The sequence below is a fragment of the Phoenix dactylifera genome, chromosome 15 (assembly GCF_051530095.1).
Source record: "Phoenix dactylifera cultivar Ajwa chromosome 15, Ajwa_hap1_PhDact_Kaust_v1.1, whole genome shotgun sequence".
NCBI lineage: Eukaryota > Viridiplantae > Streptophyta > Magnoliopsida > Arecales > Arecaceae > Phoenix > Phoenix dactylifera.
The window spans coordinates 9,544,658-9,559,137 of record NC_143204.1 but is presented as its reverse complement, the minus strand read 5'-3'; the positions used below and the strand labels follow the sequence as shown (position 1 = coordinate 9,559,137).

General features: G+C 40.0%; 1 protein-coding gene across 2 annotated transcripts; it reads right to left on the bottom strand.

Moving 5' to 3' along the window:
• Nucleotides 1-940: 940 nt before the first annotated feature.
• LOC103724006 (uncharacterized) lies at nucleotides 941-3,497 on the bottom strand. Of its 2 annotated transcripts, none has more exons than XM_008815124.6 (2): nucleotides 3,163-3,497; nucleotides 941-2,520 (listed from the first exon to the last, which is right to left on the bottom strand). In XM_008815124.6, exon 2 carries the CDS (start codon nucleotides 2,492-2,494, stop codon nucleotides 1,214-1,216), a length of 1,281 nt encoding a protein of 426 aa, XP_008813346.4. In that variant the 5' UTR covers nucleotides 2,495-2,520; nucleotides 3,163-3,497; the 3' UTR covers nucleotides 941-1,213. The 2 variants fall into 2 exon arrangements, with proteins under 2 accessions (XP_008813346.4, XP_088567698.2); XM_088711572.2 differs by lacking the exon at nucleotides 3,163-3,497 and adding an exon at nucleotides 2,777-3,064.
• Nucleotides 3,498-14,480: the final 10,983 nt, after the last annotated feature.

Genomic DNA, 14,480 nt, shown 5'->3' with positions numbered 1-14,480 from the left:
ACATAGTCTTAAAAAGGTTCATTGCCCAGTTAGATTCCCGACTATCTAGTGTCCTAGGAGGGGCGAACTAGGGACAGACCTAACCATTGGCATTTTTTACATAAAATCACTGCCCCAGGACTTGAACGTCAGCCCAAGCCTTTACCATTGCACCAAACAATGGCCCCTATTAGTCAACATAGTGTAGCAGACAACAAATCAATCTGAAACAACATTTAACTTTTAGAAAACCTAAAGAACCAAAGAGATGGTTTACTTGGCACTAAACTGATCTTGGAAAGAAGAAAGATCAACAGAAGTTGAATGTAACCATTGATAATAAGTCTTTGATTTGTCTGTTTGGACAGTCTTCTTAATAACTCGTATTGGTATTTAATAAACATTATAATCTTGAGCTAAATAACCACTTTAATGTTTAACATATAAGCTGTAATAGAAAATTGTTATTTTTCCTCTGATAATTAAAATTTTTATCATGACTAACCACTTTTTATCAGGATTATTAAAGAATAAGATTAACCAACCTCCCCCTAACCTTGTAAAAACCAATGTTCATGGTACCCTTTGTCCCTAGCTTTTTAGAGAATATTTGGACATAAGACAGGAAACTAAAGAAATCTTCACCTTATCGAAGTTTTGATAACATTTTGAGATCAATGCCCCACTAAGTTAGCTATTGTATACAATCACCATTCGATATATCAAATCAGCTTTAAGATATTCTGCACTCAGTGGTGCTCAAATCATCACTAAACAAGACAAACATATAATTTACGATTTTCAGTTTCCAAGAAAGGCATATCTATTCGATAAATTCTTACCATCTATAGTTAAGGATAGATCCTTCATACTTATCAAGCACTTATGGTATTCATTAGTTCACACAGAAGGTGGCCCCATTGCAGATATATAACATTTAAATCCAAAATAAAGATGGTAATGGGGAAAAAAAGCAACAAAACAAGAATTTTCTGAAAATATTAACAATCTGATCACAACTCCACACAATCAGGAAAGGAAAGCAAGCATATCAGATACATGTAAAAGTAGTACTATCAGCAAGTTTGTACTTTGTAGTGAGTACAGGTCATCTTTCACCTTCTGATAAACATAAACAGCATACAAAAAGGTGCTCATTTTCACTACTATGCATTAAGTGACCGCTGTAAGCTCCAAGTCTAGAGGCACCCACATATCCACCAGCGGGATAACTTCAGAAGAAAGCCCTGCTTCCATAGAAAACTCTAGAACCAGTTCCTTTGGCTGCTGGCAACTTTTTTTCAGAACCAGAAGTAACATTTTCCATGGTGGGGCTGCTATTCTCGATATCCATCGGAAGTTTCATTTTGGCCAATGACTCTGTAAACTGCTGCATGCTTTTCATATACATATCAGCAATGTCCTTCTGATCAACGGTCTGCTCTGGCTCAATGTTTATGCTAATAAGAGGTTTCACGAATGCATTGTCAGAGGATGAATCAGCCTCACCTTCTGTAACTTCTGCACTCTTATCTTTCTGGCTCAGATATGATGAGGTTGCCGATGGATCAGAGATGGACTGCGAGGAGGTAGGAAGCGCCGCAGGAGATTCAGTTGTTGAGACACTGCTTACAGGAGTGTCATTTTTCAAAGCTCCAGCAGAATCAACACTATTGTCAGTTGAGAAACTCTCGACAACACGTACCCCTGCATCATCGTCTGGGCAGTTGCCATTCTCCGAAGTAATCAAGCTCTCCGAGCTCTGAGCATCCAAATTGGTGCATTGGATACCAAAATACTCAGAAACCATAAGCTGATTTTCGTTCACAATCTTCAAGTCAGGGAACTCAATTTTCTCATACTCGCAAGGGATTGCATCATCCTTCCCCGAATCTGGCAAAGTAACATCTTGAATAACAGAGGCTGTGGGAGCTGGAATGGCCATAACCTCCGGTGAAGAACCGATGTAGGAAAGTGATAATTGAACGAAACCAGCTGGTGAATGGAAGAGATCAGTAGAAGAGAGGGAGAATTCCTGCTCCAACTTCCCATTGGCTAAGACAACATCTGATAGAGGCACCAAAGAAAAGCCCAGCAGCTGGTCCTGGAGATAATTCTTGACCCTACTCAGCATCCAGACCTCACACTTGAGAGACGTGTCAATGGTCCGGACATTGAGCCGGAGATTATCGTTGAAGACCGGGTTCCGCCCTCCACCATTTATGATTTTGGTCGAGACGGTTACTTCAGGGTCGCAAGTGAGGCAGAGCTTGGCATAAACATCCTGCTTGTGGTAGATGCAGATGTTCTGAATGTCGCGTGCCTGGTGAATGAAGATCTCGAGACAGCCAACGAATCCATCAGGGTTCGACACCATCAGCGCAGGCTGCTGGGTGGTGACTTCACCGGGGAAGCTGTTGAAGCTCTGCTTGACAGGCTCAGGTCTAGGCTTCTCAAGCACGGCCATGGCAGCAGAAGATTTGGAGGATGGTGAAAAGGGTTGGTAAGACTCCATGAATTGAATTAAGGAACTGTCTTTTCCTGCAATACCACATCACAAAATTAAGGAACTGTTTTTAGACCATAATTGGGTACTAATTAAGATCTGGGCGGTGTAACCAGATGAAGACGAAATTGCAAAAGTTAATTCCAGCAGGAGTTGCTCAACCATATCTAAGATTGCAGAACTGAAATCAGCACGCAAATTGAAACACAGAAGCAGTAAAATCGGCAAAATTCCTTCAGCTGAAAACTTGGAATTTGCTTAGATAAACCGATGCTTATAGTCGCAACCCACCCAACTTTAAATCGAAACCCTAGCAAAGAGAGGGGGGGTCCAAACTTCCGAGAAGACCAACTCCAAAAGCTCTTGGCTTTGGCTTTTTGGCTTAAAAATCCCCAAAAGTCCAGAACCCTTAGGTTTCAAATTCGCAAAAACACCAAACTTCACAGGCCAAAATCGATTTTGGCGCCTCGGAAGAGGTCCCAGAACCCAAATTCCAAAAACCTAGAAACCAAAATCCTCCCAAAAAGAAGCAGAGATCTCGGGCCCAATCCACCACAACCCAAGATCCCGCTACAAAACATATAAAAAAAAGGAAACAATTTTCTTTTATAATCTATCTCGACGGATCCAATCGAAAAGGAACACCAAACGGCACCAGAACCCGATAAAAATCTCACCTTTGGCCGAGAAGAGACCGAAACCCCAGAATCCAAGAAGCGAAACAGTGGGGTGAGAAAGCGCTAGAAAAGCCTTATCCTCCGATAAACCAGAAGACCTCGTAAAGACAATAAAAAGGCGACTCGGTCTCTCCTCTTTTACTCAAAAAGTCAAGATATTTCAGTCGAAATCTTGGAAATTTGGGCTCTTTTTTGTTCGAAGGACCAGATCGTGACCCAAGACCAATAAATATCTCTAAAGAGAAAGAAAATAATAAAAAAAATAGAGGAATAACCCGGAATGAGAACGGTTCTTTCGGAGTGGGGTCTTCAAGCCTTTCACACTTTGTACTGCCGCTCTTTGTCCGACTGTTAAATTTATTTATCTTTTTTTTTGTTCACTTATGTCCCACTTGAGATGACTCTTCTTTGTTTGTACGAGTACTTTAGCTTGTCGTCAAGTCGAAAAGTCAAAAGGGCATGGTGAGTTGGGATTTGGGAACGATGTGGCGTGGTGTTCTAAGCAGGCCTTCTCTCTCTCTGCTTTTTTTTTTTTTTTTTTTTTTTTTTCCTACTTCTTCTTCTCCTCCTCCGCCTCTTTCTCCTTCTCTTTAATCTTCTTTCTTTCAAAACGACAAATTATATAGCTCTAAAGTAAGTATATCCTACCAGATCATGAAAAACTAAAGAGTACAAAGAGAAGAAAATGTCTTCCATAAATGTCCAAAAAAATTTTTCGGAATGTCGGACGACGAAGGAGGCGACCCAGTCTGCTGCCCTGTTCGCCTCCCGAAATACGTGTACTGCCTGAAAGCCCCCCAACTCCTGAGCCAGTCTCCGAGTATCTCTAATGAGAGGATGGCCATCACCATATCTATCCACACCTCGAATCCAGTCAATCACCACCGAGGAGTCCCCCTCAAGAAGCACCCACTCGGCACCAAAGACTCTCCTTACAAATGACAACCCCTCCTATGCTGCTCGAAGCTCTGCCCCTACAATTGTAAGTCCTAACGTGCGCTGACCCCTGGCTGCCACTAGCTTGCCACAAGAGTCTCTGATTACAAATCCAACACCTCCAGTAGTACCATCCACCGACATGCTCCCGTCGAAATTTACTTTGAGATAACCAAGGGGTGGGGGCACACAAGAAATGAGGGCGAACCTAGGCACTGTGACAGTAGATGAAGTGCCCCAAATGTCCCTGGCCATCCCAACAGTGAACAATGCTGAGGCTGTAATAACCTCCTCGGACTGTGATATAACTCTATTAACTACCATCCTCAGTGAAAGCCTCCTACCCTCAAATATGCTAGCATTCATGTCCAACCAAACATGGTAAGCCAGGTATGCTCTGAGGATGCCCTCCTCCCAAGACCTGGGGCTCCAAATGGAGGATCTCAATAAAAGAATCAGAACCTGGGCTGACTCCACCGACTGGAGCAAGAGGATCGGTGAACTGCTCCATATCTCTCTCACCCTCGGGCACTGCACAAGAACATAGTCAGTAGTCTCCTCCACCTCCGTGCACACCATACAACACTGCGCAACCCTCACTCCTCGTCGGGCTAGCAGACTCTTAGTCGGTAGGCAGCCCCATGCCGCCTTCCAGATGAATAGCGCTACACGCGGATGAATCCGCATCCTCCAAATCCATCCTCCCTCAATCTGTCGGCCAGACTCCCTACTGAACATAGGAAGAAGATCTCTAGCTCATACCCACGTCCGTCCCGATGGCCTCCACACTAGCCTGTCAGACTCCTCTCGCGATGAAACCGGAAGTGCCAGAACCAACTCTGCTAGCTGCTTTCCGAATGCCTCCCGAATCAGCCCCTCCCTCCACTGACACACAATAGAATCACATACTCTGTATCCATCCAATCTCGCCGAGTCCACCAAGGTCGGCAGACAACTGATCGGCTGCTCGGTCACCCAACTATCTGCCAAGACATCGATCGATCGTCCGTCACCGATAGACAAGCAGGCCTTCTTCGCGCCATGCTCATGGATATGCAAAAACCTACCATGGATACTGGGTAGTTGTCCATTTGACTTGCCCCTTCAAAATTTCGTGCCATAAAATTTGTATTTTAGGATATATTTGGTTCGCTACTAAAATTAAAAATATAATCAGAATCAAAACTAATTGGGATAGAAATTAGATAGCCATATTTTCTGATTTATTCCATTTGTTACTCAAGTCAAAATTGAAATTAAAATAAAATTTAAATATTATAATTAAATTTTAGAAGATCAGACATTTTTATTTATCCTGCATATAAAAATAATTTTTTTAATTAAACAGTTAGAATAAACATCACTCATTTTTATTTCTATTTTAAAGTACAACTTCCTCAGACCAAACTAACATGCCCTTGGTTTTAAATGAGACCAAAAAAATAAAAAAAATGATCAGAAACTTGAAGCATGGCCTTATTCTTCAACTTAGGCAAGCATTGTTTCTTTCTTTTTCATGGATTGAACTGAATCTCTCTCCATTAAGACTAGCTAAACAACTAAATCCATTATTTGATTGATTAAATTGTCCTGTTGAGATTTCAAGACTACATAATAACATCAATGTTATAGAGTGTCGGTTTCATTAACACCAAGAACTCAACCTGCCACATGACACAGAAATTTGGTATCTTTTACAATTAATAATCAATACACATGAGGGTGGTTGGCATGGAGTTTCCAATTAATATCCATGTGGAGGTGTGTTGATGTTTGCATGTTTTAAGATAAATAGAAATTTTACTATTTTGTTTCATTTTATGTCATGGTCTGGAAACACACTTCATGGCTGACTCTAATATCTATCCCTCCAAAGGTTTGGAAGTGTTGTTCTTGTTGTTATTGTACAGACACTAGTTTCCTGTGAATAGAGAACTTGATGACTATGATGCATGGTTACAGATTGGTATATGATGTGATACAATATGTGAAGGAATATCTGATTACTAATATCATAGACAATGTAATTACGTCAGTTTTTCAACGCTTGATTAATTGCACAGATTTGGTATCGGAGAGGATAGTTTGAAGGGACCATAAGCTTGGAAGATGGTTATTAGAGACACCCTATCACTGACCTTGATGTTGATAGAGTGGATGTTACATGTGAGAGCTTTGAGAGAGGCTGAAAAGAGTTGGTAGACCGGCCGCTGGACATTTAGTTAAGATGGCTCATCTGGTGGAACTTTTTTTAGTTTGGCCGACGGTCCAAACCACTATGAGTAAAAAAAACACTGGTCTTGCAAGCTGTTACCATGTAATAAATTGCAAAGCAAATTTTCTTTGCTGTGGACTTCAAACCAACAAATATGAACAGATGTATTCAGTTTGCGTTCAAATTATTCGAATGCGATATTTAACAATTCGACCAAATCCAATTTAGTCATCCCTGCCACCAAAATATTAGCCTCACTGCGAATAATCAACAAAGGGATGCGAAAAATTGCGTCTCGCTCTCATTAATCTGAGCCAAGAACTAGAATAGCTCCAATCCAATATAACTATTATTGCGGTGCTCTGTAAAAGTCAAAACAAATTGATCTAATGTTATTAAATTAACAAAACTGATAATTGTAATGCTAAAAAGGGTGTAAACTGGGTTTTTGGTGGAGTGTGGATGGAATACCCATTTAGGTTCTGAAGGGCATATGGTGCATGCACCGGCTTCCTTAAATTAAATGCTTGACTTGGAACTCGTTTGGATCATGCAGACAAAACCTAAACTAATACCCACGTATGGTAAGGGGTAGCTTTCATCTCCCAAAAATAGTTAGACCATCACTACTGGGGATCACTTGGACTAGCCTGGTAGAAATATATGCATGATTTGATTTAAAGGGAATTTTAAATAAGCCAAAACATTGTAACATGTTTTTGTTTATAGAAATCGACATCATCCACTCCGTTGATTGAGGAGCATGTCCTTAAATTATGAGCTGTTAACTAGCTATCAAAGAGAATCCAGCCTCCAGACTTGAGAGATAGTCAAGATAACATGGAGTCCACTTGCGGATTGACTAGTGTGCTCCAAGGGCTATGTAAGCACATACATCATTAGGAGAACAGATGGAAAACATCACAGTCATCTAGATGGTTGAATCTCTTTCTTTTTTCAGGCAAATCCGGATTGGAAGCTTGGGTTGACTTAAGAGTTGCATGTTTAGAAATCTATCCATGTTTACAAATGCGGATCTATGTGATCCGTATAAAAGATTACTAAATATCTTGTCATTAATAAGTGATTACTTGCAGGACCTTCATAGGAAGTGACTGTATATATAGTTACAATGTTCCTGAGATTACTAAGGTGTCTCATCATTTTGCTTGGTTGTCGATGAGAGCACAAAAGGACGATCTACACACAGTTTAAATTAGTATTATTGCTAACAGATAACAATAAAATTGCTGATTTAATATTATATTTTTGTTTGGCATAGGTTATCATAAATTAGAGCTTAAATGCGCATTTGGTACAGATGGCGCAGGCCCAATCCTACCATGACCTGGTCAAGCACATTTGCCCTCGAACGATTTTCCATCCAGCCCACGCATATTAGCCCATCTCCTACGTCCCCTGCTTCCGGATTCACCTCTCGGAGAGCTGCCAAATCCAAGAAGGAATCTGATGGAGTCCCACCAACCGTCCACATCCTTTCAAATCAGTCTCCACGTATCTCATCCCGTGAGATCACGCATGAGCCCAAGCATCAAGTCACAGCATACCATGAAGCTCCCACGTTCATCCGAATCCACATGATCAACTCCCTTCCTAAGATCTAGCCACTCACCAGCCGGCATGTCCGAGATCATCCAGCGTATCGCGCCCGCGTGCCAGCCCATCTGCATCCCAAGCCGTGATTGGCTCCTCCCAGCATCCGTTTCTCCTCCCAACGGTCCCACAGCGCCCCTCTTCCGAGTTCCAGCTCCATTCCATCGATCCCACGGCGCCCTCCACAGATCCTGCATCTGTCCCGAGTCCGTGATCAACGTCCCAGCCGCTCGTGAAGCCCCGTTGATCGCGTCTGCCCTCTTCCTCCTCCCAGCGATCCCGAGAGATCACGCGTTATCTCAGCATCCAACCTTCAACATCTCAGCAAGGCATGATCTCAGACACTATTTTCAGCTTCTTCCGGAGCCGACCCAGCCTCCTCCGCGTCCCAGCCATCCACGAAGCTTCCAATTCAGCCATCCTCTTCCGTTTCTAGCCATCAAGGAGCCCGTGAAGCCAGCCATCCTCTTCTTCAACCTTCCGCGCATCCCTCACGCAATCAGCGCCCGTCCGCTTCTTTCTCCATTTCAAAAATCCTCCCAGCAAAGATCCCGCAGCCAGCCGAGATGGTGATTGCGCATCATCAGCACCCCACAACTATAAGAGGGGGGAGGCTCTCGGCTGAAAGAGGGAGCGCTCGGTTGGGCCAAAGAAATAGGAGAGAAGAGAGCTCGGTTTGGGAGAGAAGAAAGAAAGAAAAAAGAAATAAAATAGAGTATGCTCTATTTTGAAGAAAAGAGGAATAAAAAATTAGAGGGAGGGGGGAGGCTGTGTTGTTTTTAGTTTTAGTTTTATTAAAATTATTAACTGAGAGTTTTATTTTGGTGGAGAGTTTTACTTTTAAGATTTTTTTTATGCTGCAATTTTAATTTCTACTCTTTTATTCTATTCTGTAGATTCTGTAAATTTTCTTCTTATGCAATATATTTAATTTTTTTTTATGCAATTTATGTTCCAGGCTTCAATCTTCTTAGCTTCCATCCATTTTCTATGCCAAAGCTTTTCGTTGATTAGTTAAATATATAAATGCTTTTCGAATCTAAATACCTGTTTTTTAGTTAATTTCAAATAGAAAACATTCTCTGGTAGACCAAAGAATCATTCAACCTTCTCAAAATAATGTTTTTTTATCATTGTTCAAAAATTGGCTTTGAATCCGAGTGAACGTTTTGATTTTTATGCAACTCCAATCGCCTCCCTATGGATCGACCTCTTACGACCACTATTCTTCGAGTAGAAAAGGTAAGAGTATAATTAAATTAAACTTTATTTGTCGGTTCTAACAACGATTTGTTTAGCATATTTTTAGGTAAACAGAAAATCGACAACAAAATTTTGGCATCGTTGCCGGGGAGGCAAATCGAGAGCAAGAATGATCACGAAGATCAAATCGAATTTTGGATGCCCGAAGTGAACGCACTCCGGTAGTAAGTTATTTTTATTAATTTTTCTTGTTTTGATTATTTTTAGTTAATAATTTCGTAGTTATTAAATTCTGAAATTTAAAATTCGGAATTTAAAATTTTGAAAAAAAAATTGAATTTTTTTACAAAATTCTAAAATTTAAAAATTAAATTCAAATTTGAATTCTGAAATTCAAAATTTGAAATTAAAAAAAAATAAAAAATAATTGTTAGTAATTGATAGGGTGCAATCCCCCGAGGTTATCATACCTCTATTGGGGCTCCTCACGGAGTAATCTCCAGAGCTTATTCAACGGGCATTCGAAGATTGACTGACGCATAAGGATTAATTTTTAGTTTACATTCAAGTTATTCCGATATAAAAATTTAAATAAAAAAATATAAAATTAAAAATAAAAAGAAAAAAAATTTGCTTGCTCATTTAATCAGTACAACCTAATGACATTCCATAAACTTTAAAAAAAAATCATTGAATATTTGCTGCATTTAGTATTAAGCATTTGCATAAAATAATTTAAGGGCAAAACCCATTAAAAAGATAAGGTCGAAAAGTCATTACCTATCCTTAGCCCAAAAATCACCACCTTGCATACATATCCTAAGCCAAATTAAATTAAAATCAATTAGACGTTGGCCTTAGGGTTTTGAGCTCAATTAGGCTCTTGGAAAGAAGCGGCTAAAAGCCACTCCAGTGAGAATTTAGTAATTGGTGATGTCTAGAAAAATTTTACAACAGTGAGAACTGTTACGGGTATTGTGGTATCGGTGTATAACTTCTGGCACCACCACACACCTCGGGATTTTTTTGGTCACTGTTTACTAGATCGCTTAACTGGTAAGCTCAAGCTTAATCTGAAAGGGAGATTAGGAGCTATCTAATCTAGGAGAGAATTTCAGAAATTTTTTAACCTGATAAATCTCTGTGCAACTAGATTAAAAGCTACTAAACCTTCTTTAATCTCAAGATTAAAGAGCCAATCCATTGTGTGGTGTTGATTGTGGTCATCTTGGTCTAGCCCTTCTTCTTCTCTTTTAGGATTTCATTTAGGAGTCGAGTCTAATTAGTTGTGGATAATGTATGCATGGTAGAAGATCATTAAGGGGTAAGTTAACACCATTTAACCCAGAGGTTGGAAAAAATTATCGTCACATCCGACGAATTATTGATCAACCACCAATTTCTACAATGGGTAATCATATTAGAACCCTGAATGAATTATTCGCTCCTGCATCCGCTAGTCCACCTACATGTATAGTGTTGCCAATAAATAACGCAACCCAATTTGAAATTCGGGTTGCGACAATAAATATGCCATCCAAATTCCATGGGTTTGAAAGTGAACAACCCTACATTTATCTAAATAAATTCATGACAATTTGTCAAACTTTCAAAAATCAAAATTTAGATGAAGAAAGTGTAAAATTGAGATTGTTCCCAATGACTTTAGAGGATCGAGCCGCGGCATGGCTATATTCTCTGGCCCCAAATTTCATCACAACATGGGAACAACTATCTAAGAAGTTCATGGCAAAATTTTACCCCATGATTAAAACAGAAAAATTAAGGATGCCATAAGAACTTTCAGAGAAAAATCTGAAGAGGAATTCTTCCAAACTTGGGAATGATTCCATGACTTGTTGGTCAAATGCCCACACCATGGGCTTGATAAGGCTGCTCTGATCCACTTCTTTTATAAAGGACTACTTTCGGTACATAGAAACATGATTGAATCCATGCACAAGAGTAGGCTCATGAACCAAACCCCGGATCAAGCCTATGAATTTCTTGTTGACTTAGCCGAGAACGCCCAGAATTAGAGTAGCTATGGTGAGGAAGTAAATAGAGATGAGTTCGGATCTAGAAAACCAGGTAATTATGAAATAAAAGCAGACCTAGATCTCAAAAATGTCATGTCCAATCTGGTGACTAGAGTGAACAATTTGAGTAAAAAGTTTGATGCTTTCACTGTTTCCACTAGTTCGAGTTTATACAAAGAGTCAAATCCCATCATGAAAGTGGAACACAATCCACATAATTTGTGTATCTTGTGTAACAGTCCTGGCATCTAGTGGAGTGCTGCCCTAATCTGCCCACCGTAAAGGCCGAGCAAGCAAACGCTCTAAATTCATATAGTGCCTTTAAGAAGCCCACTCCCAATTCATTCAGCCCAGTCTACCACCCTGATAATAGGTTCCACCCAAATTTCTCATACAAGCAGAATGAACCTATTCAGCATCAAGGTGGTCCACCAGGTTTTCAGAAAAACTTTTCCAGGATAGGTCCATCACAAATGAACCAACCTTTGGTTCCATCTTTACCTCCTTATAATGCCCCTATCCCTCAGCAACCTTCACCATTAGAAACCATGATGGCTAATATGATGAAACAACAACAAGATTTTATCCAACAGCAACAACAAACCAACATGACCCAAACCCAGACTAACCAATTCCATGCACAAGCAATTGCAAAACTTGAAGTTAGTCTGAGCCAAATAGCAAACTCTCTAGGGGATAGGAAGAAAGGTGAACTACCTGGTCAACCAGTGCCTAACCCTAGTAGACAACAAGGTCAGAGAGGTCAGTATCAAATCGATTTTAATAAAAATCTGACCCATGAAGTCCAGGCAATTACCACTTTAAGGTCTGGCAAGCAAGTGGACAATAAAGTCCAACTTCCTGAACACGTAAAAGAAAATAAACATGAACCCAATAAGAACCCTATTCAAAAGAGGGGTCAAGAACAGGATAAACCAGAAAAAAAGGAAGAACCCATAGAAACATACAAACCAAAGGTTTCCTTTCCCAATAGACTTTAGGACTCCAAGAAACAATCTAACTTTGATGAAATAATGGAAGTCTTTAAAAATGTTCAAATAAATATACCTTTTCTCGATGCTATACGATAAATTTCCTCCTATACAAAATTCTTGAAAGACCTCACCACGGTCAAAAAAAAACCAGCATTCCTAGGCAAGCTCTTATGGCTACACATGCTTCATCTCTCATTCAACAACAGATTGCCCCAAAATACAAAGATCCTGGTTGCCCTACCATTGAAATAAAAATAGGAGAAACGATCATCCAGAGAGCCCTATTAGACTTAGGAGCAAGTGTAAACCTATTACTCTATTCTGTCTACACCGAACTAGGTTTGGGAAAATTAAGGTCCACAAACATTACTTTATCATTAGCAGATAGGACTGTGAAGTATCCTAAGAGAATTGTTGAGGATGTAATTGTAAAGGTGACTGAGTTTTACTACCCTGTGGATTTTGTAGTCCTCGAAACTGAACCAGTAAAAAATTCAGGTAGTCACATCCCAGTAATCCTTGGCAGACCATTTTTGGCCACTTCAAATGCTGTGATCAGTTGCCGAAATGGGATAATGACCTTAGCATTTGGAAACTTGACCGTGCAACTCAATGTCTTTCACAGTAGTAATCAACCATCTGAGATGGACGATTTAGAAGAAATTCATATGATTGAGAACATAATCGGCAAGTCCTTCGAGGAATCAAGTTATTCTGATCCACTAGAAAGATGTTTGGCCCAATTCAGTCAAGATTGTGAGGAAGGAGAGTCGAATCAGGAGGTTAATATATTGTTAGATTCCATTCCTGTAATGGATACTAGCAGATGGGCTACTAAATTTGAATCATTACCTATACCTGAATCCCAGCTAGTACCTTCAAGTGTCAAACCTCCCCAGCTTGAACTTAAAGATCTGCCTAAAACCTTAAAATATGCATTTCTCGGGGACAACAACACCTTACCTGTTATTATTACATCAAATTTAACTGAAGAACAGGAAGAGAAGTTGTTAAATATCCTTCAAAAAAATTAAGAAGCGATCAGCTGGTCTATAGCTGATATCAAGGGAATTAGCCCTTCTGTGGTCCAACATAAAATTCATCTAGAAGAGGATGCAAAAATCTCTAGAGAACCACAAAGGTGACTTATCCCAGTCATGAAAGATATGGTTCGAGCTGAAATCATTAAACTCTTAGATGCAGGGATTATATATCCTATTTCTGATAGCCAGTGGGTGAGCCCAGTTCAAGTCGTACCAAAGAAATCTGGAATCACTGTAATTAAGAATGACCACAATGAGTTAGTCCCAACTCGAATCCAAACTGGATGGCGAGTATGCATCGACTACAGAAAGCTGAACGCTATGACTAGCAAAGACCACTTCTCACTACCCTTCATTGACCAAATGTTAGAACGTCTAGCTGGCCACTCTCATTACTGTTTCAATTGCACGTGAGGATCAAGAGAAAACTACATTCACCTGTTCTTATGGCACTTTTGCCTATCGTCGCATGCCTTTTGGGTTATGCAATGCACCGGCTATATTCCAGCAGTGTATGATGAGCATTTTCTCCGACATGGTGGAAAATTTTTTAGAAGTTTTTATGGATGACTTTTCTGTATTCAGATCTAATTTTAATGAATGTCTGCATCACTTGACCCTTGTTGTAGAACGATGTAAAGAGAAAAATTTAGTTCTCAACTGGGAAAAATATCATTTTATGGTTCAATCAGGTATTGTTTTGGGACACATTGTGTCACAAAGGGGAATTGAGGTGGATAAAGCCAAAGTAGAATTAATTGCTAAGTTACCACCTAAAACTGTTAGGAAAGTCAGATCTTTTTTAGGGCATGCGGGTTTTTACCACCGCTTTATCAAGAATTTCAGTAAATTGTCGAAACCCTTATGCGATCTGTTTGCGAAAGATGCTATTTTTAATTTTTCGCCAATTTGTATAACTGCTTTCGAAATACTGAAGTCTGAACTAACCTCAGCACCCATCATAAGGTCCCATGATTAGAATCTGCCATTTGAAATCATTTGTGATGCATCTGATTATGCAATAGGCGCTGTCGTAGGTCAGCGAGTGGGGAAGCTTCCCCATGTGATTCATTATGCGAGCAAAACTCTGAATGACACCCAACTTAACTATTCTACCACTGAAAAAGAGTTGTTGGCTGTTGTCTTTGCTCTTGACAAATTTCATCCCTATCTGATAGGATCCAAGGTCCTTATTTATTCTGATCATGCCGCCCTTAAGTACCTTCTCACAAAGAAGGATGCCAAGGCAAGACTCATTCGTTGGATCCTATTG

Coding starts and splice junctions, on each gene's coding strand:
- LOC103724006 (XM_008815124.6), bottom strand. CDS start 2,494: ATGGAGTCTTACCAACCCTTTTCACCATCCTCCAAATCTTCTGCTGCC.